At 48.3% G+C, this 25,026-nt stretch overlaps 1 protein-coding gene across 1 annotated transcript in view; it reads left to right on the top strand.

Annotated features, from left to right (window-relative positions):
• Positions 1-25,026, top strand: part of CACNA2D3 (calcium voltage-gated channel auxiliary subunit alpha2delta 3) — a 556,479-nt gene that overhangs the window by 374,433 nt on the left and 157,020 nt on the right. Inside the window, exons 16-22 of the mRNA XM_087825134.1 lie at positions 8,873-8,956; positions 16,351-16,422; positions 16,678-16,739; positions 18,130-18,197; positions 22,238-22,283; positions 22,441-22,538; positions 24,438-24,531. Coding sequence (XP_087681260.1) covers positions 8,873-8,956; positions 16,351-16,422; positions 16,678-16,739; positions 18,130-18,197; positions 22,238-22,283; positions 22,441-22,538; positions 24,438-24,531 — 524 coding nt within the window. The remainder of the gene's footprint in view (positions 1-8,872; positions 8,957-16,350; positions 16,423-16,677; positions 16,740-18,129; positions 18,198-22,237; positions 22,284-22,440; positions 22,539-24,437; positions 24,532-25,026) is intronic.

The following is a 25,026-nucleotide window of genomic DNA, read 5'->3' on the forward strand; positions in this document are numbered from 1 at the left end:
CACCTCAGGAGAGAAGGGAGAGAGACGAGCTGGAAGAATCAGAGAAACTGTCACGGAGGGTGTGGCCACAAAGATGGGTCCCTTCCTGTCTTCTCTTCCTTCACAAGTATCTAGGAAAAAATTAGCAGAAAAAGAGAAACGAAGTAAAGCTATCACGCCAGGCAGCTCCCTAAGTAAAGCCGCCCACACACACTCACACGTGCATATGCTGAAGGCCCGACAGCCTCACATAGGTTGATGCTGGTACAGGCATAAGCCTGGCAAGGCTGGGAAGGAAGGGTTCCTCTCCCTCTGCTCTGCATCGCTCTTCTTACTTCACTTCCAAATTCACTGCCAACTTCCTGCCCTTCACGTCATTCGGGGCAAAAGCCTTGAAGTCGAGAGGTCCCTCTGTTCTGTTCTGACCGCCATCCCTCCACGCTGAGGCAGGGACTGGAGTCCTCTCCCCAGTGACGGGGCTGGGGAGGCGCACTGGGAATGGCGCTGGCTGCAGGCCAAAGCCAGCAACCTGGGAGCTCACTCGGCAGCCTCGTTCACGGCGAACGCGTTGCCGTTCAGTGTTGGCTGATACTATTTTCTGATCTCACTGTGTGAATATGGAAATTCATGGTCTTCGCCGCTTCTGAACTAGAACCAGTTCCGCCTCATGTTCAGAACAGCCTGACAGTCTCCACACACCCGAGGTTCTTTGGGTACGCAATTTCTCAAAGGAGCGCCAAATTAAGTTCTGTAGATGCAAACACGAAGTTGCTTGTCAGATGTCACGGACATACTCTCAAATTGTAGAGGTCCTCTTTAACCCTCAGTGGAATCTCTTAACGACTCAGTGGTATTTGAGATCTTTACATGAAATATGGAATGTAAGTGGCACACGGCGCCTGTCTGGATTTGAAACTTGGAAATTCATTCTGAAGGCCGTCTTGCATCAGTCTTTGCTCAGGAGGCTTTAGAGAGGGTTTTGTCTCAAAGTGTTGTTGCTTATCCGAGTAGCTGTCTCCCAGGTCGCCACATTCGTCTTTATTTTGTATGAAGTATCCAGGTACTATTTCCTTCTCTGCTGAGAGGCCATCACCCCTTCACCTGAGTCAGCAGAGGCCCCTCTTCTCCCTGCATCACAGTCCCCTGTCCCCTGTCCCTTTGCTGGCACAAGACATTCCTCCTATCCCACCCACTCAGCACGATGTTCATTTTTATGACTCACTTGCTGTTATAGGACAGACTGGCTTTTTGCTAATGGGAATTTAAACCCCAGCCTCCGGGTAGTAAGCCGAGTTTGACCTACAAAAGTGGTGGCGGGGCTGGGCCACGTCCTCCCCACACACAGTGCCTATGACTCACGGAGACTCCGAGGACACTGATTTAAGATAAAGGTCATTTGGGTTTTCAAAGCGGCCTGTTAATTGTTGTTTCTTTAAAAAATACCAAAGCTGTTTTAGATTTACAGCGATCAAAAGGATTTTGTAATCACACTAAGAGAGCACGTAGGACTTTTCATCTTTGAGATGCTTAAAAACACTAATTAATAAGAGCATGGTACCTTTTAGAAAAGGGAAAAGGCTCGCCGCCGTCTCGACATGCCCTCTTGCCTCTCCCCCACCTTCCGGCTGCTCTCGGACACACCCTCACGGCCCCGTTTCCCTCCGGTGCTCTGGGCCTCTCTTCTTCCCGTGAACATGAAGGATTTCATCTTCGAGCACAGACTCATCGGGGTTTCTCTCCCAGCGTAGCATCTGTGTCACCCAGCCCTGTATCTTCTCTAGAAGAGCCCATTGTAGGGTCACACTCTCAGGGGCAGCACAGCTTCCATGGAAATCCCAGCCACAGTGGTATTACCAGGCCCTGCATGGCTCCTCTGAGGCCCTGAGTTGGACTTTGGTCACTGGGTGTCCTAGAAATACAACATCGTCCGTTGGGCATGTGGCTCGCTGCACTCACGCGGTATGTTGTAGTTGCTCTTAATCTAAAACTGATTCCTGCAACCTCGGCCATCAAGGCCAGTTTCAGGGCAGCCTGAGATTGTCCGCTGTTATCAGAGACAGGACGGGCTGGTGGGATTGGATTCCCAGGGTGGATCTGCGGCCATCCGTGTGCCTGCTACGCACAGTCCCATCAGTAGCTGCCGTCTGGGCTGAGGACCTGCATTAGCAAGGACACCATGTCAAGGTGGCAGTGCAGAGGGGGGTGAAGACTGGAGGCTCAGAAACCAGGCAGAGTTGGCTTTGAATCTCGATTCCCACTTATCGTGTTACCAAGGGACCTGCGCCCTTGGGCTCAGCGTTTTCCCATCTGGGAAGCAATTATCCCCTCCTTGGAGTTGTGAGAATTAGACAAGATGTGTACAGTGCTCAGCACAGTGCCCGGAACAGTCCCTCTTCAGAAAAAGCTTGCTGCCTTTTTTTTTTTTTTTGCTAAAGGCTATGACTTAGAAAGCAGAACAGATTGGTTGCTACATTTTATAAATTCCTTGTTGGAGAAACAATGAACTTAGAAAACTGGAAACACTAACGACTTCAATGAACCTACCCTTTGGGGGAGATAGCAGAATAGCAAGTGATGGTCCCTGCGTTGTGGGGGTGAAGGCAATATTTTTCTCATTTCTTGTACTTTTCCTTATTTTCCAAATTTTCTACAATGAGCAGTTGTTACTTGGATAATCTGATAAAAAGAAAAGCAACTTTAAAAACAGCAAACACTCAAACTGGTTAGATTGTAGCCAGAAAAACAGTGACTGATACCAGCCACTGGGAGCCCCTTTTCCTGGGGTCCCCTCCTCTGAGACTAGACTTACTGTGACAGTCATAGACCTTGATTTGCAAATTGTAAGGAAGAAGATTATCACTCTGTCACAGGCCCGTCTGGCCACCTGGCCAGGGAACCAAGTCCGTATTTGAGGACCTTCCCTTTGACCTTGAGAAGAATTGGCCACCTTGCAGGGTTGAACTGTCCCTTTAAAGGAATAAAAATATTAATAAACAACTGTACCGTTAAGGCCCATTTTACCCTGCGAATGTACTCCCTAGGGATGAGCTCAATGAGGTAGGGGCTGCCATGTCTCAGCAATGACATTAGCATATATTAGTGCTGGCCCAGTGGGCATATTCTCAAGCCCTGTTTATTAGGATATTCTGTGTGCTCAGCTATGCTTGTACCCATTGCTTCTCACTGCAGCTCTGTGGACTGGACACTGTTACCTTCATCTTAGAGGTGAGCAGGTGCACACTAGCCCCAGAGGAGCTCAGGCAATTGTACAAGCCCCAGAGGAGCTCGGACAAGTGCACACAGGTTCCAGAATTGCTCAAACAAGTGCACACAGGCTCCAGAGGGGCTCAGACAAGTGCACACAGGCTCCAGAGGAGCTCTGACAAGTGCACAAGTCCCAAAGGAGCTCAGACAAGTGCACACTGGCCCCAGAGGAGCTCAGACAAGTACACACAAGCTCCAGAGGAGCTTGGACAAGTGCACACTGTCTCCAGAAGAGCTCAGACAAGTGCACGCTGGCCCCAGAGTGTTTGCAGCCTGTAGATGAAAACCTGATGAGAATCTCAGCTGACTCTGGGGCCCTGACTTTGAACTGCTATCTTAACTGGGCCGATTCATTGGTGGTGAATCGTGATCTGCAGCTTGAGGGCAGGACATTACCCTTCTCTGAACTTCTCCATCCTTTCCCAGGGTTCACCTGGGCCTGACTCAGCACCTGATAAATATTCAGCGTCCAACATTGTTTTGGGGGGTATGGGTGAACAAGTGAGCAATTGAGGGAATGAATGGGTAAGGAGTGAAGGAACCGAGTGCCCAGGGGACGTTAGACCTTACTCTCTTGAGCACCGAGAAGAGCAAATGTGCCCCTTTCCTTTTCCTGAAACGGCCACTTGGGCCTCTGAGACAAGAGAAGGCCAGGACCTCGGGGGATGTGGCCAAGGTGTTCACCAGCTGAGGACTGTGGCTGCCCCCGGAGAGAAACATCTGCCCAGACAATGGCTGGCTCCCGGCCCTCCGCCACACCCCTTCTGCAGATGGCATTAGCTTTGGGCAAAGCTTCTTCCTCTCCAGTTGTGGGCCTCCCACCCCCCTCTCCTTCCTTCCTGTTGGCAGCACGGAGCGGCACGTACAGTTGATCAATTATTAACACACACAATATTTGTTTCACAGAGATGCATGGATGTGTGTAGCTGATTTCCTCTGGCCCTTCCCAAAAGAACACAGAAAAACCAAAGGCATTTGTGGGTTTTTCAAACCAACATAAATATGACCATCACCATAGCCCATCCCATTACACTTCCAAAGTGGGCCTGCAGGTAACACAGGACACTCTCATCCACACAGTTACCCCCGCTGCAGGGTCTGGCACCTTGGCGAGCCCCCAGATGGTTCCAGCTTCCTCCTCAGATGGGTGCCCCTCTTGTCCCATCCTCCTAGGCCACAGGCTGGTCTGTGTGTTTGCCACATCTGGCCTTTATTTAAAACTCCACCTCAAAGTATTTCATAGCACAGAATATCTTTCCTTATTAAATTCTCCCTCACATATTTTTTTCATAAAACAGGCACCAAAAACTACAAACCTACCTGTGGCTCTCAAAGTATCTGTTTATAAACCTTTGGAAACCGTTTGCAATTCGTTAATCACATTTTCAAAGGAAGTTACAGATTACAGATACACTAACAAATGCCATATACTATGCCTCGGCCCCAGTAACAAGATCCTCACGCAGGGAAGAGGGAGTGGGGCTGGTGGGCCTGGGGTTTGTCCCAGGCCGAGTCCCATGGGAGAGGGAGAGCTGGCCTGGGAGGCAGAGATTTGAGAACTTAGTTATTTTTCTGTCCCTCTCTGTCTGTGGCCACACATATGTCCTGTCAGGGGGAAAACAGGTACAGGGGCTCAGCCATGCTTAAAAGTGTAATTTATCTCGATTAGCAGTGAGGTAATCGAGGGTTCCCTATAGGAACACCAAATCCCTTGTTCCTAAATAACCATTAAAGTACCAAAGTTTGTGAACAGATTCCCTAAAATGTGCTTTGAAAGTAGTTTATTTTAAAAGAAAAAAACAAAGGCATTAAATACTATACACAAGTCGAACTCTGTTGACTACTTATGCTTGAAAGTCAAGCCAGCTTTTAAGAAATCTTTAAAAGGGAAGGGGGGTCATGCGGAGAGAATGTATCGGTACATGACACATCCGAAAGAATAGAGGCTTGATTCAGGTGTGCACACCTTGTTTCGGGACTTGCTTCAAATCTGTTCTTTGTTTTCTCTGCGCTGACGTCACTCTCAGGAAGAATGGCAGAGGTGGCCACGAGGAGGCCAAGTTCACATCCACCTTAGTGATGCTAGTGGGTGGAGAGCCTCTTTGTCTGGATAAATCCAAGAAAGCATGTCAGATAGAGTTTCATTTGGGTTGGCCTGAGTTATGTCCCATCTCTGAGCCAATCACCATGTCCTGGAGGGACCTGGGTCTACCTCACGTGCTGAGGTCACTTGCCTACCTTTGAGCCAAGGGTGGTCTTACCTCCACTAGAACTGTATTTATTGAGAATAGGGTCAAGGAGTTCCCTACAGCAACACAAGCATGATTACCATGTCAAATGTGGGGAATGGATGGTGACAATCTGTAGGACAGGTGTCTTCCTAAAGAAGGTCCAGTCTCTAGCCATTTAATATGTTTCTTAATGTGAGAAATGCCAAAGGTGGATTTGGAGGCGTTAGGCTAGAGTTTATTCATCATTCTCGCCCTATTTTATATGTGCAACAGACCACTGGCTTTTCCTTTTCTCACCCAAATTGATCGCTCTACATCAATCTGTATTCTAAAGGAGCTCAGCCATTAGTAACGACCCACATGGAAAGAGTTTCAGACCTATTCCACGTGCCTGGACAAGGAGACTGTGGAGAGTGTCCCGGCAATACAGTTCCATAGGGAATATCCCCAGCCCTGTGTCTTTCAATGAAATTAAATTACAGAGACTTACCGGAACATGGCAGCTTATTCATCCATATGCTGGGAAGTCTTGCTTTCCCTCCCTCCCTGATCTCTTCAAGCTTCATGAATGCCAACAATATAATCCACTGCATTTCTTGAGTGGTTATTAAAAAAAAATGAAGAATTACATTTTAGGAATGGTCGGAAATCAAGGGATCTCTGCAATTCTACCTTTGCCAGGTGCCATCTAAAAGGACCTGGGTTCTTCAGCACAAAGATACATTTTTCTTCCGGGAGAGTCTTGAGTCCCAACTTGGTGTTGCGTATACAACTCTTGGCGCGTAAGATACACACCAGGAGGAGGCAGGTGTGTGTGACTGCCTGGCATCATCTTCTTCAACAGACCTCTCCTTCCTGCCTGTGGTTTGCAGAAGAGTGACCTGCAAAATTATTGAATGGGCCCCCTTCATTTCATGGAAATGGAATATTAGCCAATTGTGTACAGTGAGCCTGTCTTCACCAAGAAGGTCATGGCTCTCAGGAAGCAGCTAGCTACATAGGAGGTGTTTAATTTGTACCTGGAAATGTGCTCCCCACTTTACATATGGCATCTGTTTAACCTTCTTGACCGCCCTTGGCTGTGGAGCCCTCTTGATTTCCCACTGGCAACTGAGAGAAAGGAAGCTTGGAGCAGCCGGGCGCCTGGCTCGGTCACATGCCCAATAAGTGGCAGGATCACTGTGCTCTCCTCTTTTAACAAAGACAAATGGACACTTTTTCTGAGGATGAAGGAACTTTGGTGCTCCGGACCTTGAAGTCTTTCTAAATTTAACAGTGGTCGAACTAACATGAGGCTTAGCAGTGAAAATTTGGCCAGGGGCTATAGTAGGTGGGGGTGTCTTCCCCCATACTGGCTATGATCTTATCTGACTTCTTATTCCATTTGTTATTTAACTTGTTAGAGCTCATTTTCCCATTTGCAAGCCGGGCAATAAATTGGCCTTCCAGGGGCAGAGGGGCGATAAGCTGCCCGAAGTCCGTGGGGAGGAATGAAGCTCTGCTCAACTGACTATATTCTTAGTACCTGCCACTTGCTAGGTGTCCAGCAAATGGAGGTTGAATAGGTGAATGAAGGAGCATTTTGAGGCAACCAAAAGTACTTCCACCCAAGAGACAGCTGAGACCTGGCACTAGGCTACCCAAGAAACCATGGAAGTTCGCCTCAAATAGTCGGAATCGGCTGCATGAACGCCCGGGGAGCCTAGTGGCTCTCAGTGGTGGCTCTTACTAAAATGGGACTTGGGGCCATTAGCACAGGTAACAGTGGTCCAAGAATGTCTGACTCTAGCTCCTCACGGGGACGACAGCCCGTCTTCGCATCATCTGCCAGTCTCCCATCACCCCTCCTCACTGTGAGACTCTGGGGTCAACCGGTCACACTCCTCCTGTCCCCCCCCCTCAGCCCAGCCTGGCTCTCCCCAGGACCAGCGCCCCCCTGCATACATGAACTTTCCGTAACAGGATCCAACTGAGAATCTGCTATCGTTTACAGCGGCTTCTGAGGGAACCACTTCCCTTCCCCTTCATCTGGAGTGGATCTGATGTCATAAAACTCACCGTGAACGTCTGTTCATCGGGAACCTGAGGGAAGGGAGTGGAAGGCCCTGGGACCAGGGCTGGGCAGGGCCCATTGAGGCGGCCTTCCTGGGTGGGGGGTGGGCAGTCTCCAGAGTTGTCTCAGAGTTCCCGAAATGCAGTCAAAATGCAGAAGTAGAGAGGGTGGGGACCTCCTGGCCCTGTTTGGCCCCACAAGGACTCACTGGTCTCTCCCCTAGACTTCGCTGGGGGCCAGTTTGGACCTGTTTGGTGCCACCGTGATTTTCTGCTTCATGTGTGATGTGCCCTCAGCCCCTGTCTCCGTAGTAGCCAAGCAGGGTCCAAAATGGCAACTTGTAGTTTCGGAGTCTTAGACTCTTACCAATTAAATCAAAAGATGACCAATTTAGAGACAAAAGCAAATAAGATAAAACTGTACATACGGATGTTTTTCCCAGTATGCCATTAGCCATATCTTACTGTAGAGGGGCTGCTTCTCCGCAGCCTGCAGTAGAGGGCAGACTTTCCTACGTTATAAACACCCCAACAGCCAACATTAAAGGCCCGAGACTCGGGAATGTCCAAACAGATGCATGAGCACCGGGTTGATAAAATGGTTGGCTTGCCGGGTGACTTAACAGCAGCGACTCGGGGAAAAATCCTGAACCCAGTTCCCCAGTGAAGAATGCGCTCATCAGCTTTTCCTGAGAAATGCCCGAATGGCCATTAGACCTGGCAGTGACCCCCAGTGCCCACAGCCAGCTGGGTGAAGCAGTGTCCTGAGCTCAGGGCTGCGGGGGCCAGTGTGGCGGCAGGCAGGAGGCTCTGTGTCAGCACAGCGTTCCCGGGACGTTGAACCCAACTGCAGGGACCCGTGCTTTCGTAGCCTCGCCAAGGGTATGGCATGCATTTGAGGCAGGAGGTAGGGGTGGAGAATCATAAAACGCAGAGGGACACCACTGGGCATTTGGTAACATACGTAAGACGCCCTTTCCTGTGTTTTAAAGCTTTGCTGCAGGGGAAAGGCTCTCCTCCATTTCACACAAAAACCATCCGACCAGAAAACTCCGCTTTGCATCTGGTGTGTTTAGAGCCAAGGGGTTCGCTAGATAAATTCATATCCAGCAAAGAGTTGACTTGTATATTCTCCCAGCTCAGAGCAAATGTTTACAGGCATCTGGCCTCAGCTCTCCTGCCACTCAAACCTCTAGGACTGGCACCCAGCTGGGCCTCTCGCTGATACCCCTGCGCGCGTGGTCTCCATCCTCAAAACGGGGCTCGGCGGGAGAAAGGTTGCCCTGGCTGGTGATCTCACGGAAATGTTTTCTTTATTTTCTTTTCCTGTCCCTTCCCCTTGCTAGTACGAAGAAGGAAAAAAGCGAAGGAAACCCAACTACAGTAGCGTTGACCTCTCCGAGGTCGAGTGGGAAGACAGAGATGACGTGGTAAGTGATTTGCTTTCCAGCCTGGCGCGGAGGGAGCTCCATTGTACTCACTGCTGTACCTGGAGGCCGCCCCGGAGCCGGCGGGAGGCCTACCAGAGGGGCACCTGGCCACCAGAGGGACGTGCAGACAATGGGCCCTTGTGCTGAGTTTGGAGTTTTTATAACTCTCCCGCTGGTCAGACCGGTGCACACAGGCCCGCCAGCCAGCCTGCTTTGCACGATCTGCAAAAACCACCCCCTGGTGGGCTCTGGTCCCTTCGGCAGCTGATGAATCCATATGCTTCTCTGGTGCAACCGATGGGACTGTCACTGTCAGGAACCTGAGTAGGTGGCTCTGCCCTGGGCAAAGTCAGGGTCAGAATTCCGCTGTCAGGATTTCCTGGGCTCGGCTCATGTTTTTGAAGAGTACCCCAGGGCTGCTCGGTTGGCCACCCCCTTTCCTGGGCAGTAACGGCCTTTCCCCCTTCACTGGCCACACTGCAATCGCCACACTCTCATTTCCCACACAGATTCAGCCTCTGCTACTGTATCTAGAACTTTCCTAGGCCCACAGCTTAGCCCCGTCAGTCTTCCTGATACATTCAATCAGATTTGTTCGACAGGGCTGCCTCTGTGTGAACGCAGGCGGACGGTCCTCAGTTAAAGCGTAACTACCCAGGTGTTCCCACGTCCCTGCTCCTCACGTCTCTCCGCTGTCTGTCATTGCCTCTCTGCCAAGGCCACATTCTGCCTGCATCCTCCCTGATGTGTCTGGGCTCCTCTCTTAAGTTTCGCCATTGAGTCAGCATCGTTCCCCTCCCTCACTCTGTCCTGCTTTCCAGAGGGCTGGTGAGGGGAGCCCCCGAAGTCCCCAGGCTGGGCTCTCACGCCTTCCAGGAATACGGCCAGCTCGGCGGTTCCCTGGCCGCAGCGCTTCTCCTCTATCCACTGCTCCCCGGACATCTCAGCTGGCATAAATCTCTGACTTTCTTCCTTGCTTATAAAATGCCAAAGCCGTGCCTGTTTCAGAATTTAACCTATTTCCTTCTACATCTGTACTAAGCCTTTTAAAAGCCGGGTTCAGACTAAAGAACGTTGCCGTTTGGTAAAAAGCTACTTCCTCTTCGGCGCTCTTTTGCGCACGCACGCCGGTGGTTCCGTGGCCTGGTAGAGTTTCCTGTTCTGTTGTTCTTGAAACAGTGTCATCAGGATTCACGCCGGGTTCTTCTGATTGTGCTGCACCTAATATACATGTCCTTTCTTTCCAACCTGCTTGTCCCACAAAAGCAGCCGAGCCCCAGTGTGAGGAGGCCAGCAGCTCAGGGAGGAGCCTGCCTGGGCTCAGGCCTGCTGTCTGCTGGCTGCTGCTCCCGGGCCAGCAACGATTCTGCCTGCACCTCATTTCTGTTTCGTGTTCTTTTATGTGTTTTTTTCCAGTAAAATGACTATAATGATAATAGCAACAACCTCATAGAGCTGTTTTGAATCTTAATTGTGTTAATATATTGAAAGATATACATGAAAGCACCATTGTGTGGGCATGGTGGGCATCCTGAGTGGCAGCCGTTGTTAGCATTATTGTCACCACTGGTCCTCAGGAGACCTTCTCATTGAGCAGAGCCCTGTGGACTTACAGTTGCTAAACTGTCTCGTGAATCTCCGACGGGTGCATCCCATTGTGTTCTTTTCTCTCCCATCTTCGCTTTATCTGTTGCTTTATTGTGACCTCACTGGACGCTTTGGTTTTCTCTCCCAGAAGGCTGTACCTTGTCAACATGCTTCCCTGTCCCTTCATCTTTCCCGCTTTAGTTGGTATGGCAGGCAGGCCTGGTTAGGTTCGTCCTTACTCCAGAGTCCCCCCTCCAGGAAGCAGCCCCTCTGCTGGCTAAGGCTCAGCTGGCACTCGCTTCTCCTCTGCCTGCGACTTGAAGACATGTATGACATGGTTCGCTCTAGTGGTCACCTGTGCCCCAGCTAATTTTCAGGGAGGTGATATCCCCTTTTACTAAGGATGATTTGGAACATGCTTTCATTTCCTTGTTCTGTCTGTCTCTCCCGTCGGAGCTGCAGAGCCTCAGATTCCCAGCCTTGTGTGTGTCCTTCACTTTCACCCGACTCACAGGACTAGGTTCTGGGTGTCCGCCCCCAGAGTTCCCACATCTCCAGCAATCCCAATGCTCTCATTCCACACAGATTGATCTCTGGTTGTTCCTTGGGTTCCTGTCTCTTGCCTTGCTTGATTGGAAATATCCAAGTCGCCATTTCTCTCCCAGGGAATTGCATTCCATTGATTGGAGAATTTTGGAATCTACATAAAGCCTCTCTGTGAAGTCTACACAAGATCCCATCTGCCCATATGTCTGCCACCGGGGTTTGCAGGTCTGAGTAGCAGAAGGAGGGGTGTAGGTGAAGATCTGGGAAAGACCAGGCAAGCAGAAGCCATTTAGGAAGTAGCACGAGTCTGCCCAGCTGCAGAGACCTTCTGGGAAGAATGACCCTCCTTCTCTGGGCAACTAGGCTTTTGTGCAATTTAATGACCTTATTTATGACACAGACCCTGTGCACTTCCAAAAAAGGTGTGAGGTCACATATTCTATTAAAGCACATGCAAAATAAGACTGGATAGCATTGAAACAAGAAAAAAAATCAGAACTCATTTAGGGGAATGAGTGAGGCTTCTGGCTCCAGGGTGAGTTGGGCATCATGTCAACTGTCCTACAATGAGTAGGACAGACCTTGCGGGACCCGTGAGCCAGGTGTGACCCTGACGCATGTGTGGCCCAGACTGAATCACGGGTGTGGATCACCTTTGGCTGTTTCTGAGACCTTTGGCCATTTGGTTTGTTCTTCACGGCCATTCCTGTACCTGTATTAAAAATGTATCTTTAAGTACCCACAGGTGGCTGAAGGGACTAAGGATGGTTTTTATCTTACTCCTATTACTTTTTGGTCATTCCCGAATGTTCCACCATGGACACTATTACTTCTATAAACAGAAGGAAAGCTAATATCAGTAAGAACTCCCACATTTTGAATTCTCCCTACACGTCAGTGCTGTTCTACGTGCTGTACGTGGACGAACTTGTTTATTCCTCACAACAACCCTGAGAAGTTGATGTTATCACTGTCCTCATTTTATAGGTAAAGAAACTGAGGCAAAGAATTGCTGTAATGGTCCAAGAGCACTGAGTGTAGATTCCCAGCCAGGCAGCCTGGCCCCGACGCTCTTGACCACGTTGGTGTGCCTTAAGAAGAGCCCCTGAGTCCAAGAGTCCATGGAGACCCTATGTCAGTGCCTTATATGTGTTTTCCTCCCGTAAGGGGTACAGAAAATACAGGTTGTGGCCTTGCGTCCAGCTGAAACCCTGTGTGAGCCCTTTTTTCCACTGCCTTCCTGGCAACTCACTTCTTCTCACCTGGCATGATGCTGCTGGAAAGATTCCTCTGAGTCCTTTCTTTCCAAAGCTGGAGAGAGCCCTTCTAGAACGTATTTCTGAGACCATTTAGTTCGTTCTTCACGGCCATTCCTGTACCTGTGCAGCTCCTGCTTGAGCCCTGGGCCTCCAAGCCAGCACAGCCCACCTGAGAGCCCAGGCTGAAGCAGGGCCAGGGTGGTAGTTGGATTTTGTTGTGCAAGCGCTGTGGCCGAGCCTGCTTTCATCTTCTGGCTAAAGGCGGGCGGGGGAATAGCAAGCTGTTTATCCTGCTCTCCCGTCCCTTTCATCCGTTGGCTTGGCCAGGGTCGCATCCGTCAGGGGCCAGAAGTGCGTGAGGCCTGTGCACCGGCAGAGGTGAGGCTCGTGTCCTGATGCAGATAATGAACGGACACAAGGAGGAGGAGCTATCTTTATATAATTCTACACAAACCCTAAGGTGACCAGGGGCTCTCTGGGGGAAGCTTCCCTAGTGAACTCTGATGCTGTAGGCTCACAGTGGAACTGGAAGCGTGGCCACCAGCTGTCACGGTCATTACTAAAGCGGATGCTTTGAGTGCTCGGCGAAGCTGCCTCAGGGTGCAGACTCGAGGGACCGACGCACTGGGGCTCTGGAAGTATCTCTGACCTGGGTAAACCAGGGCCCAGGGGAAGGAGGGTGGTACCTGGAGCCGGGGGACCGTTATTTTCATCCTGCAGAGGTATGTCGGCCACACTGTTGTGAGAGCTGCTGTAATGTCCACTGCATGAGCTCACTCGCAAATGTCTGCTCTCTGACAGGGGACCATAAAGAGAGCCCAGGTGTGCCACTGATATTTTAATTTGCCTGTCTTTGACTCTATGTCAAGTTGAACGTCTGCACACTGACTTTTTGACGGCTGCATAACACTCTAACATGAGCACACCAGTTCTTTCGGAGGTTTTTCCCTGCCAGGCTGTTTTCCTTGCTCCCCTTGCTCCTGCTCTAATCCAGGCAGTGGCAGGTCCCAGGGAAGGCAGACAGCTCAGCGCAGCACCGCCCTCCACGCCCTTCCTGCCCGGGCTGGGACCGATGGCACCCTCACTCCCTGTCACTCTCGCCTCTGCTCTGGGTACCGCCTAGGAACCCGGACGCTGCAGCAGGTGGTGCCACGAACTTACCATAGCACTCGGGGTGAGTTGCCCCCTTCTCAAGCCTCCCTCTCCTCATTGGAAAAGTGACATTTCTAGGCTGCTCCGGCCCCACCGGCTGTACTGTCACCGGACAATCTATTGAAAAAGCACCGAACCCCCTCCCATCTTCTGGCAGTGAAGGCAGAAAGCCACCCTCCTGTCAGCCCCAGACCGCAGGGCCTCGAGCTTGTGGGAGAGCTTGGTGGGACATCAAACCTCAGACTATTGCATGGTCAATGTTCAAAACGTTTTCTTTGACTTAAAAAAAAATATCCGGAAATAGCAATGAATTATTTTTATATTAATACTACATAATTTTTATATTAATGCTTTAAATTTGTCCAAATGCTTTCTCTCCTGATTTGAAAACAGAAGTAACCATGTGGGTTCAGGGGGCAGAGAGCCTGTGTGCCGTGGGTAAGCGTCTTAACTTTGTGCCTCGGTTTCCCTACCTGTAAAACAGGCATAAGAATGATCCCTTAAGAGATGACTTTGAGGGTTTTAAAACCTGTGCCCGGCCCCTAGTAAGAGCTCCGTGTCTGTCATATTATCCAAGCTTCAGAAGACTGATGGACTTAGTTTGCATGGCACCTGGCGGATCCTGGGGTCTGGAAACCCTCACTCGTGAGACGCTCTGGCGGAATGAATGAGAGATGAGGAAACTGAACCACAGCAAGGTCACAGGGAGGTGGTGTGTGTCATGGCACAGCCCGACACTTGAACCCTGATGTCCTGTGGTACTTCTCTTTCCCAAGGACTGACTCTTCAGTCGGTGCCAACCCAGAGGTGGCTGCAAGTAGCAGTTTTCAACCTGAGGAATGAGGGGGAAGTCACAGGATTCATTCAGTTGTTCATGAGCAGCAGTGAAAAGCGGTGAAATCTGTAGAAGTCGGAGGCCTCAGCATAGCATCAGAGAAGCTGCATTTCTTATGTTGCTCACAGTCAGTGATGTTTGAAAAACACTGGTTACAGCGGGGGCGTCTGTGTCAAGCAAGCTAGAGCTTGAATCCTGGTCCATTATGCTACTGAGAGGGGCCTGACAGTAAGGAAAAATGAAGATTATGAAGATGCTGCTGCTGCTGCTGGTGCCAATGACGATGGAGGGCAGCCGACATTCAGTGAGTGCTAAGGGGGCACCAGGCACTCTTTTCAGTATTAGCTCCTCTGGTCCTCCTTACAACTCCGTGAGATGGGTTCTGTCATTAATTCCGTTTTGCAGAAAAGTAAACTGAGGCACAGAGAGGGTAAATGATTTATCTAGGATCCTAAAGCTCTGGTTCCCGGGTCCATTTCTCTTAACTAAGGTGCTATCCTGCCCCACAAATAGGTATTCAATGCATGTAACCTACTTTCATTATTGTTGAAGAAAAGGGAAAGACTAATCGTCTAAGCATTTGCCTCAAGAAAACGTCGGTGACCCTGGCCTTGGGTCCTCCCAGGCCCTGTGCTGATTGTTCGGTGCTACTGGGAGTGGGGGTGGGGTGGCAGGGAGGGTGGGGAGGCTCACCTCATCTCTGCCTTGCCTGGGGAATGTGAGAGGGGAAGGTCCCAAATGGCTTTAGGCAGGCACCAGAAAGAGGAGAAATGAAAACCATGTTAAAGATAAATCGAGCCGTTCTTAAAAAGTTAGAAAGTAGACTTAATTAGGACCAGCTCTCCCCATCCAAAACCACAAACGTTAAAATGGGAAAATATTTCCAGAAATGCCCATTATGTGTTGTTAAAAAATATCTAGAGTAAAATACATGTTTTATTTTATAATGCCTCCAGATAAAAATTATGCTTTTACTCTGTCTCACGGAAGATGGGAATGCGAACCCGAATCTAGACAACACCCCGAATCAAATGCAGGTTGCTTGCAGGCTTTGCAGTTTTCTATCAGCTCCATCTTACTCCTCAAAAAAAAAAAAGAGGGAAAAAGATGGAAAAAAAACCACACAAAAAAAACAGGCACTGGGCTGGGAAAGAGCTTTCCTGACAGGCTGTGGCATGTCAGCATTTGCTGCTGTTCCATTAAATGGCCTTCCCTGTCGTCTCCCATTGGTGCCCATGACGGCACGTCTTTCATCACGGTGTCTGCTGTCCTTCTCTGAACTCACGGAAGGGCCGCACGTAATTGGAAGAGGTCAGCCAGGGGTGGGGGGGAGCCGGGCTCACTTTTCAAATGGGACCTCCAAAAATCAGATAGAAGGTCGCCCTGTTCACTGGCCGTCAGTGTCAGCGGGGCCATTAATTGGCCCTGATTTCTCGGCGAGCATTTGAAGATGATTCATGCTATGCGAAGCTAATCCCTGGCTTCCAAATGGTTGGCCTCGTGTGTGTGTGTGAGTGTGTGTGTGTAAACTACTGGGTAGGAAAACATCTCTAACTTAAGTTTTGAAAAATGATTTCTCCATGGCAAAGCAATACCCCTTTTGCAACTGTGACTTATCCCCAGAGACATTCTCGCTTCTCGAGTGAGTTCATGGGCTGCTGTGGGTTTGTTCTCGGCTTCGTCAACACTGCACAGGCTTTTCTGCCATCGTTGCCCTGAGGTTCACCCGAGCACCTCAGATTGAAGCTGAGAGTCATTTATTTTTGTAGTCAGCCCCTCTATCCTTGTACCACAGCCGTTGGGCATTTACTCGGCAGGAGCCCTGTTTCAGAGGACCGAGTGCAACAGGCAGACTCACTGCGAAAGCACCCACGATTCGGCAGAAACAGCCCAGGTCCATCTTACCTCTGCTTTGCACAAGCCCCAAATGTGCCCCCGAGCCAGAGGCTGCGAGGTGTCCTTATAACTTGGTAACCCAGGGAAGAACTAACATGGCTTTCTTTTTATCATTTTAGTTACGAAACGCCATGGTGAACCGAAAGACAGGGAAGTTTTCCATGGAGGTGAAGAAGACAGTGGACAAAGGGGTACATTTTTCTCAAACATTCTTGCCGCTTAATTTAAAACAAACCACTGTGAAAAATTAGCTTTGAAAGCTCTATCTGGAATAAATATCTTTCGCTGAGATCATTTTTCCCTTGTCTTTACTTATCTCAAACAAGATTCATGTAGTACTGTTAACCTGATCATAGTGTGTCCATTTATTTTTATTTATTTCTGGAAACTTCACCTAGCAGACTAACCATGTTTTCTTTTCTCTACGGCTTTTTTTTTCAATCTAGAAACGGGTTTTGGTGATGACAAATGACTACTATTATACAGACATCAAGGGTACTCCTTTCAGGTAGAGCTGACCATCATACATGGACATTCCATCAGACCCATCAGTTGTGTTTGTACAAAACCTGCTGACACTCAGAGCTCATCATCTGAAGATAAGCAAACACCCTGCCCAAAGGCCGAACGAGTGAGGAAGGGCCTTTTCCCAGGCTGTTTTCATTTTTTGTTTTCCAGAAGGGGGAAGATGGGTCAGGCTCGCCAAGGAGAACTCACTCAGCTGGCCTTGGCTTTTGCATCTCATTATCAAGGAAATAAGCTTTGGGGGTTCCAACTGAGGGTGGAGAGACAAGTTCAGAGGGTTTTCAGGGTCCTTAACCATCTAACTTGCTGCCTAGTGAGTGTCATTTCACCTTTTATTTCCATGACACACAAAAAATCCTTCAAACCTGGAGGTAGCATACCCATCCCTACATGTTGTACTTCCATTTTAATTTCTCTGAACTGTCCTTTGTGCTTGTCTACCTTTGAATCCCATTATTTCTCTTTGTGACAGTCCTGAAAAATGGCTTGGCCTCAGTGCCTGCTTGCAGATGCGTCCGTGGCATTCTGACGTCTCCTGCTACTGTTAGCTCAGAGTTGGGACACCTTTTGTAGAAAGTGATTTCGAGTGGGGCTGCTTCATGTTCCCGAGCTGTTGTCTCGCAGAGCCAGGGAGAGAAAGAATTTACTGACTATAGATTAATCTGAAACATAAATGATGGATTGTTGTCACATACGGCCAGGGATCATGGGTAGGTTCCATTTGGAACCAAGGCAATCTAGGGAACACGGGAGTGCGAAGTGGCTTTGCCAAATGAAGAGACCGTGTTTTCAAAACACGGTCTCTTACTTTAGACAGATGCAGAAAGGAGCTTACATCAGGCCAGTGAGAGTGTGAATACTCTATTAGACCAGGGAGAGAGTTGAGCCAAGAAGCCCACAGAGCAATAATGTGGCTACACTCAAGTGGTGGGAGAAGTTTCCCTTTTAGCCCTTGGGAAGGGGTTAATTTCCCCCAGTCCCAAACTCTAAGGTCTGGAAAGACCTGTTTCTGGTTGAATGTAGGGCAGGGGTGCGTAAGGTGGTAGTAAAAAGCAGGGCAAGTGACCCTTTAGAGGGCGTCCGAGAAAAAAGGACTTGCTAGGGGTCTAAGCAGCTTGCCACGCCTCTTTATAAACACGAGACAGCAGCCAATTGCTGCGGGCACTTCCAATCAGAAAATTTACTTTGAAGCAGCTGATTGAACCTAAGAAAAACCAACACCAACTATAATCAGTGGGGTTTTGAAAATAAACTGTTGGAAAAATTGTTTACAGAACATGAGATGGAAATGTGAAAATGGAAAGTAAGTTAGCCCACAAGTCTATTCCAGTCAGTGCCATGGATCTCAAGGTCTGCTTTGTCTCTCTGCACAGTTTAGGTGTGGCGCTCTCCAGAGGCCATGGGAAGTATTTCTTCCGAGGGAATGTCACCATCGAAGAAGGTAAGATGTTGCCGTGGTCAGTCTTATCCTTACTGTGGGAAGGAAGCCCCAGAGCCCACTTGGGATAATTGAAGAGCTCAGTTATCTGTCCAACACTCTGGCCAATCCCTGGACAGTCGACTCAACTGATTGCTTTCCTAGACTGATTCTGAATGGTGGCAGCCCTAACTAGTGGGGCCTTCCTTACCGTTTCATTTCTTTATGTTCTGCTTTAATCCGCAGAGTCATGGAAGCCACTCATAGGAATCATCCTCTAACTACATTCTCCATAAAAATCGGTACCAAGAAAAACACAAATGAATGTAAAAACTCAAGCCAAGGGAAAGGATGAAAACAAAAATACGCAAGCCTTAGTCTTCTACACACTTGAGCCACAGATTTCACTTGTGTTTCGTGGCAGCCCAGGTCCAAAGGGAATTGTGATCGTTTAAATGATTTACACAGGTCAGAAGAAGGACATGGCCCCTTCCGGCTCCCACATCCTCTAGTCTTCATAAAGCGCCGTAAACTCCCTGTAAATAGTAGCGATTGTCACAGCTCTTTAGGACTTTAAAGTTGTTGTCACACCCTTACTGTCTCTTCATCTTCCAACAACCCCTAGCTCAGAGACGTTACCTTTCTCAGTATCAGCAGCTCACAGGGAGGGGCAGGGCCGTCCTCTGAAGGGCTTCATCCCAGAGTGGCCGTGAGTACGCCCCTTGCCCAATCTGGGTGTTCAGTTTTGCAAAGAAGGAATTGGACCAGACCAGTGCTCTGTCCGGGTGTTCCCAGGGAGTACGGCCAAGAGCAGGAAGGTCTGTTAAGAGTCCGGTTTTAATTAGTTGAAGCTGGTTACAAATGAATGTGGTGAAACTTCCAGAAGCTGGACCACCTTGTGGCTCAGATGTAGCTGAGAATGAAGAATAAAATTGGTTGTGCCTGAGATGCTGGTTTCCATAGGCAGCCTTCTGGTTTACCCTCCATTCTCTGTGCATTGCTCCACTGGTATTGGTTTTTTAGTCTCCCAAGCAATTGTGTGACCTCAAGGAACAGGAAGGAGAGGGAAGGGGGTGACTATGACCTGGGCAGAGCTCAGAGCGTGCCCACTGCAGAGCTAATCAATGGTGTGGCCTCTTCCCAGAGATATGCAAGAGAAAACAGGCAATGTTGTGACTTGGGCAAGATACTCAACAGGATGTATTCTCCAAGATCATTTTTTTTTTAATTCCATAATTTTCTGGCTCCATGAGCCATGTGTATCTCTGTGGATATCACTGCTTATAAAGCCAGAAAATATAAGTCTAAGCCATCTGAAGTCTAACTGAGGAAATAGCTCATGGTCAGAACAATAGAAGGAGAGATTATTAATAGATTATCTGCCTCTCATGTGCCCATTCCCTTGGTCAATCCTCAGGGCATCGCCTGCAAGTTGTTTGGCATTGTTTTTGGATCACTTTTTAGCCACTATCTTCTCCCTGTATGTCTCACAGCTGTTAGGCTGAGAGATCACATAGAGAGAATTTCAGAACTAACTGTAACCACCATGCAAGAAATTAGTTTGAATCCTCAGCAAGGGGAGAGTGTCTGGTGTTCCACACAAGTGAGGTCAGACCTTCCTCTCTCTGTTGGTCCTCTATCAGGAAGAGGCCTTGCAATCCTGCCAACTGGGCTGAGTAACAGAGCCCGAGAAAGCTGCTTCCCCTTGGGATAACTAGGAGAGGGTCTTGTCATCAGTAAGGGCCAAGGCATGATTGGTGTCCTGTTCCGTTCTTGGAGAAGGAAGGAGTACTTTGGGAATGACAACTGCACTTTCTGTAGGACATTCCATGAGGAATGCTGCCCCAGAGAATGTAGGCCTTTTTAATGTGCTTTGCTACTGCCAGCCAGGTATTAAAAAGATGACGAACAGGTGGACTTTGCTCCAAATATAAGGAGTCGCTACTGAGGTTGAAGCCATGGGCTGTAGTTCTACTTGCTGAAAACACTTCTCTTCTGAATCTCCTTGACACTTTGTGTCTTTTTTTTTTTTTTAATATATCTATTTTTATTGATTTCAGAGAGAGGAAAAGAGAGGGAGGGAGAGAGATAGAAACATCAGTGATGAGAGAGTCATTGATCGGCTGCCTCCTGCACGTCCCCAGCTGGGGATCGAGCCCGCAACCCGGGCACGTGCCCTGACCGGGAATCGAACCCTGTTCACCTGGATCCTAGGTCGAAGCTCAACCCCTGAGCCACGCTCAGCCAGGCAACCCTTTGTGTCTTTAATATCTACTGTACACAGTGATTGTTCAATAAATTAGAGCTTGTGTCACTGTTGTCAGCATTATCAAGCATCGGTAGGTGTGATTTTGTAAGGAGAAGGACCAAAATAAGAGGTGAGAGAATTAGAAAGCTATTGAATTTCTTTGGTGCCCTGGGAACTGAGAGAGGAAGCGGTCGAAAAGCTTTCTTTCAGGGTCTCCTCTATAGGTCCTATGAAATATAGCCAGAGAGGGTTTTGTGGATCAAAGCTGATGAGAACAGAAACTAGAAAAACAGGAAGAATTGACATAATTAACCCAATTTCCAGGAAGGTGAGATCCCACAGAGGGCCTTCACGCTTATAACTCCGTCTGCCATGAGCATTCTCTCCCGTATCCACATGGCTCCTCCCCTCACCTCCTTCAGGATTTTGCTTAAGTCATTTTCTCAGTGAAGACATTCCTGATTTCCATGGTTAAAACTGAATCTTTCTTTCTCATCTCTAGGCACTCCCTACCCATGGTATAGTCTCTCTTTTCCTCCGTAGCCCTCACCACTAACTGACGAGCTATGTGTTTTAATTTTACTTATTTATCTCTTGTCTGCCACTAGAAAGTAAATACCATGAGGGAAGAGATTGTTGTTTTGTTCACTGCTACATTCTCAGGGCCTGGAATAGTACTTTTCTCAGTGAATATATGCAATGAAGGGAAGAAGGGAGGGAGGGGAAAAGGGGGGTGAATGGCTACATGGATTGTCCTAGGGACCAATCACTACCCCATGTAATCCTCATGGAGTCTGTGAGTTAGGCTTTTTTACCTCAAAGAGTTGAAGTGACATTCCCAAGATCACTCAACCAGTCGGCGTTGGAGCCAGGATATGGCCACTTGGATAATATGTGATGATAGTCCATCTAATTTATCCTCTACTTCCTGTAAAATCAAGCAGGAGTGTATGAAGATAGGTCTAGTATTTTGCTATATTTTACACATTTGTATTTGAGGAGAAAACTAGAGTCCTGAGTGCAATAAGACATTGTTGGCCATTTGGGAAACTTTGACATCCTAAAACAGGCTGTCAGCACCATCGGAGTCCCTGAGGTCATCACTCAGAACTGTGTCTGCTGACGAGCCACTGAAGTGAAGTCACACGAACACACAAAGAAAGAGAGTGATTATACAGAGTTGGGGTGGTCTGGACCATTCTGTGAAAACTCCTTAATTCCCCGATAGCCCCTGTTCTCTTAGCTACCTTCCCAGACTGATGACTCATTTTTAGTTAGGATTCTGTAACAACTAGCAATTTTTTCTCAAAACAGTTGAGTATTAGCAATTTCATATCATTTGACCTATAATTTCACCTTCACAATCACCCATCAGTTACAGACTACTCGTATTATTCCTGCTTTTCACATGAAAAGACAACATTTTAAAAAGTAAAGTAATGTGCTAGTGTCACACAGGAGTTCGGTAGCCTAGCCCAGTCCCCAGTTCAGGCTGCCTGGGGTTCCAAAGGCAGTGTTTCCACCATCGTGCTAAACTCCTCTCCCACAGCTCACTGGTGTGTCATTTGTCTGCAAGGAGTTGAGGCTTTCCTGGGATTCACAGCTCTGGAAGGTGGCGACTGAGTGAGGTGGCAGTAGAGACAGAGTTCTGCCTGGGAAAGAACTTGTTTCCTTTGCTTCAGAGTCCCTTTTCCCAGGCAGATATCTTCGGGGTTGATGTCTACCCTTCACCACCCCACGGCACACAGGAGGCTGAGGAGGGTCGGTGCCCCACACAGATGCATTTACTCATTAATGTCTTCTCCTTGACCTCCAGGCCTGCATGACTTAGAACACCCCGACGTGTCCTTGGCAGACGAATGGTAAGAATCAAAGCCCTTCATCATTGCCGGTATTTGGTGCCCTCTTTGGTTCCAAGTTGACTATGCTCTCTTGCCCAGTTTTTCTAGTTCAAAGGCAAAGGAAGGTGATGCTATAGATATTTACATGCTCTCGTTTGGGGCCATGTCATGTTCTTAGGTCCTACTGCAACACGGACCTGCACCCAGAGCACCGTCACCTGTCTCAATTAGAAGCTATTAAGCTCTACCTCAAAGGCAAAGAACCTCTTCTGCAATGTGAGTGCGCTTGTAAACGCGGTTGTGTGTGCATGTGGTGGGGGCGGGGGGAGGGAGTGGACTCAAAGCCATAGTCTGTTTCAGTTTTCCAGGGAAGCTTTGCTTTGGCAGAGCCTATCAGTCACATTAAATCCAGCCAAGTGTCTGCTTCCTGTAGGAATAAGAGAAAGAATGTGGGTTATGGAAAGTTATGCAGAATTCCCAATCCCAGATTAACTCTTAACACCGATTTGTTCCCCTACCAAACCATTTATTCAAATACCTGAAAATGTTACAACTGGGAAGGGACTGTATATAACTGCTCATCCAGCTTCCTTCTTTCACAAATGGTAAACCAGGGCTGGAAATAGGACTTGTCTCATTCAAGGTCCTAATCTAGGTCTCCTGGTTCTCTCCAGGGTGGGATCCCCACTGTGACATGTCGCCTCTTGTGGGATATGATCTACTCCTCCCACCAAGTTCCCCCAGAGGGAGTTCAATAAATCAGAAATGGCAGGGACGCAGGCAGAGGGAGGGCAGGGAGAGCAGCAGCGGGCCCGGCGTTCACCAAGGATTAGATGGACATCATATGAGCCCAGCTTTTTATGTCCTTTTACTTTTTTTCATGACATATTTTTAAAAAGTATAGAAATTAGATTTAAGAACCATTTATATTTACCATCAATTCTTAATCTTTTGCTATACTTGCTTCACGCACATTTTTAAGGAATGAGACATTACAGATAATGATGAAGCCCGAGCTCCCTGTCCTGTCCTATTTCCCTCCCAGAGAGAATTACCATCGTGTATTTGTTCGTCAGTCCCACACAGTTTAGACTATATACGGGGTGGGGCAAACGTAGCTTTACAGTTCTTATGGAAAATAATACAATAACTAATAAATAAGAATACAAGAATGAATTGTTTCACGTACTCACAACTGTAAACTTACTTTTGCCCCACCCTGTATATAGGTATCCATTAAAAATAAAAAACATTACTTTCTATATTAAAATATATTGTCTATAAAGTTTATATATACAGTATGCTATATATATAGTATAATACTATATCTTTTATTCTACATCTTGTGTTTTCACTTATTATAATTTTGAGGTGTATTTGTGTTGATCATTTAATTCATTTGTTTGAATTACTATATAGTATTTCACTACATGACTATTTCTCAGTTTATCCATTGGCGTTTTTATTTGGTGATGAGTTATTTTTACTTTTACAACAAAGCTCCACCATGTTCTTGGCCCCCATCCTAGGAGAGACTGACCTGCTACATGTGATAATTAGTTGGCCCCTGTTGTGGGGTGATTGGAGGGCTCTAGGATGCCTCTGCTAGACTCCTGATATCCCCCATCCCCTAGCCTCTCCCAGAGCTCTGCCAAGAGTCCCTTTGCAAAGGGACTTATTTCCCCCTCTGAAATGAAAAATAACAACAGTTTCTAATGGAAAAAATCACAAAATAAAGAGTGCCAGGAGTTAGGAGGTTATCATATCCCTTCTTACAACTTACTGAAATTGGGGCCCTGAGGAACCATAGGTGTTGACAGAGGACAGATTTGGGGTAAGAAGAGCGAACTCTCCAAGGACTGCTGCCCCTGGTCTTCACACCCCCGGGTTGGCATGGGGTCTGTGGCATGGACTAGAAGGGGAGAGAGAGCAGAAAGCAGAAGTGTGAGATACCCAAGACTCTCTACTTACTGTTGTCTCATCCAGACCCTTAGGGGGCTCCTGGATTGCTGACATATCAGGTGTCAGACCGTTTCATGTTTTTAGCTGATGGGAGGCTAGTGTATAAAGCAACACACTGTGAGAAAGTAGCCTGCAAATACTTCAAAATGAGCCTGGTGAGGCCCTCTTTGGGGCCTGGCCAAAGCCGTCCTCTCAATCTGTCCCTCCCAACAGGTGATAAAGAACTGATACAGGAGGTCCTTTTTGATGCCGTGGTGAGTGCTCCCATTGAAGCCTATTGGACCAGCCTTGCCCTCAACAAATCTGAGTAAGTGGTTGCACGTGTCCCCCTTTCATGGCCATTTCCCCACAAACAGTCCGAAATATGGTTATAGTTTAAGAACTAAACTGTTTGAGGAGCCTGGTGTTAAAGTTCTTTAATTTTCCCCAAAGCTCCAAACCACAAGAGCTAGAGCAGATTAGCGGCTGGGGGCTTGGATGGCGAGCTACTGGGTTTGACATATAATTTGTTTGAGTTTTAACATTACATGAAATTTGGTATGCTGAGGTAGGGTGACACTTCCAAGAGCGGGTGGGGGCGGAAGGAGCAGTTTGCTTCCTGCCCTGCCACGGCTGCCTCACTCCACAGTCGGGGGGAAGTTGGGATGTGGGCCAGGTCCGCTGGGGGGTCGGATGGGGAAGTGAGCTCTGTTTCGTGAGGGTGTCGGATATAACCCTGTGGTTTTAGTTCCGAAGTGGAGGATGTCGGGGGACGGGGCGGGCAAGGGCGGTTGTCAAAGACTAGGGCAAGAACTGCTTCAGC

Source organism: Miniopterus natalensis, chromosome 15 (assembly GCF_054644295.1).
Source record: "Miniopterus natalensis isolate mMinNat1 chromosome 15, mMinNat1.hap1, whole genome shotgun sequence".
Taxonomy (NCBI): Eukaryota; Metazoa; Chordata; class Mammalia; order Chiroptera; family Miniopteridae; genus Miniopterus; species Miniopterus natalensis.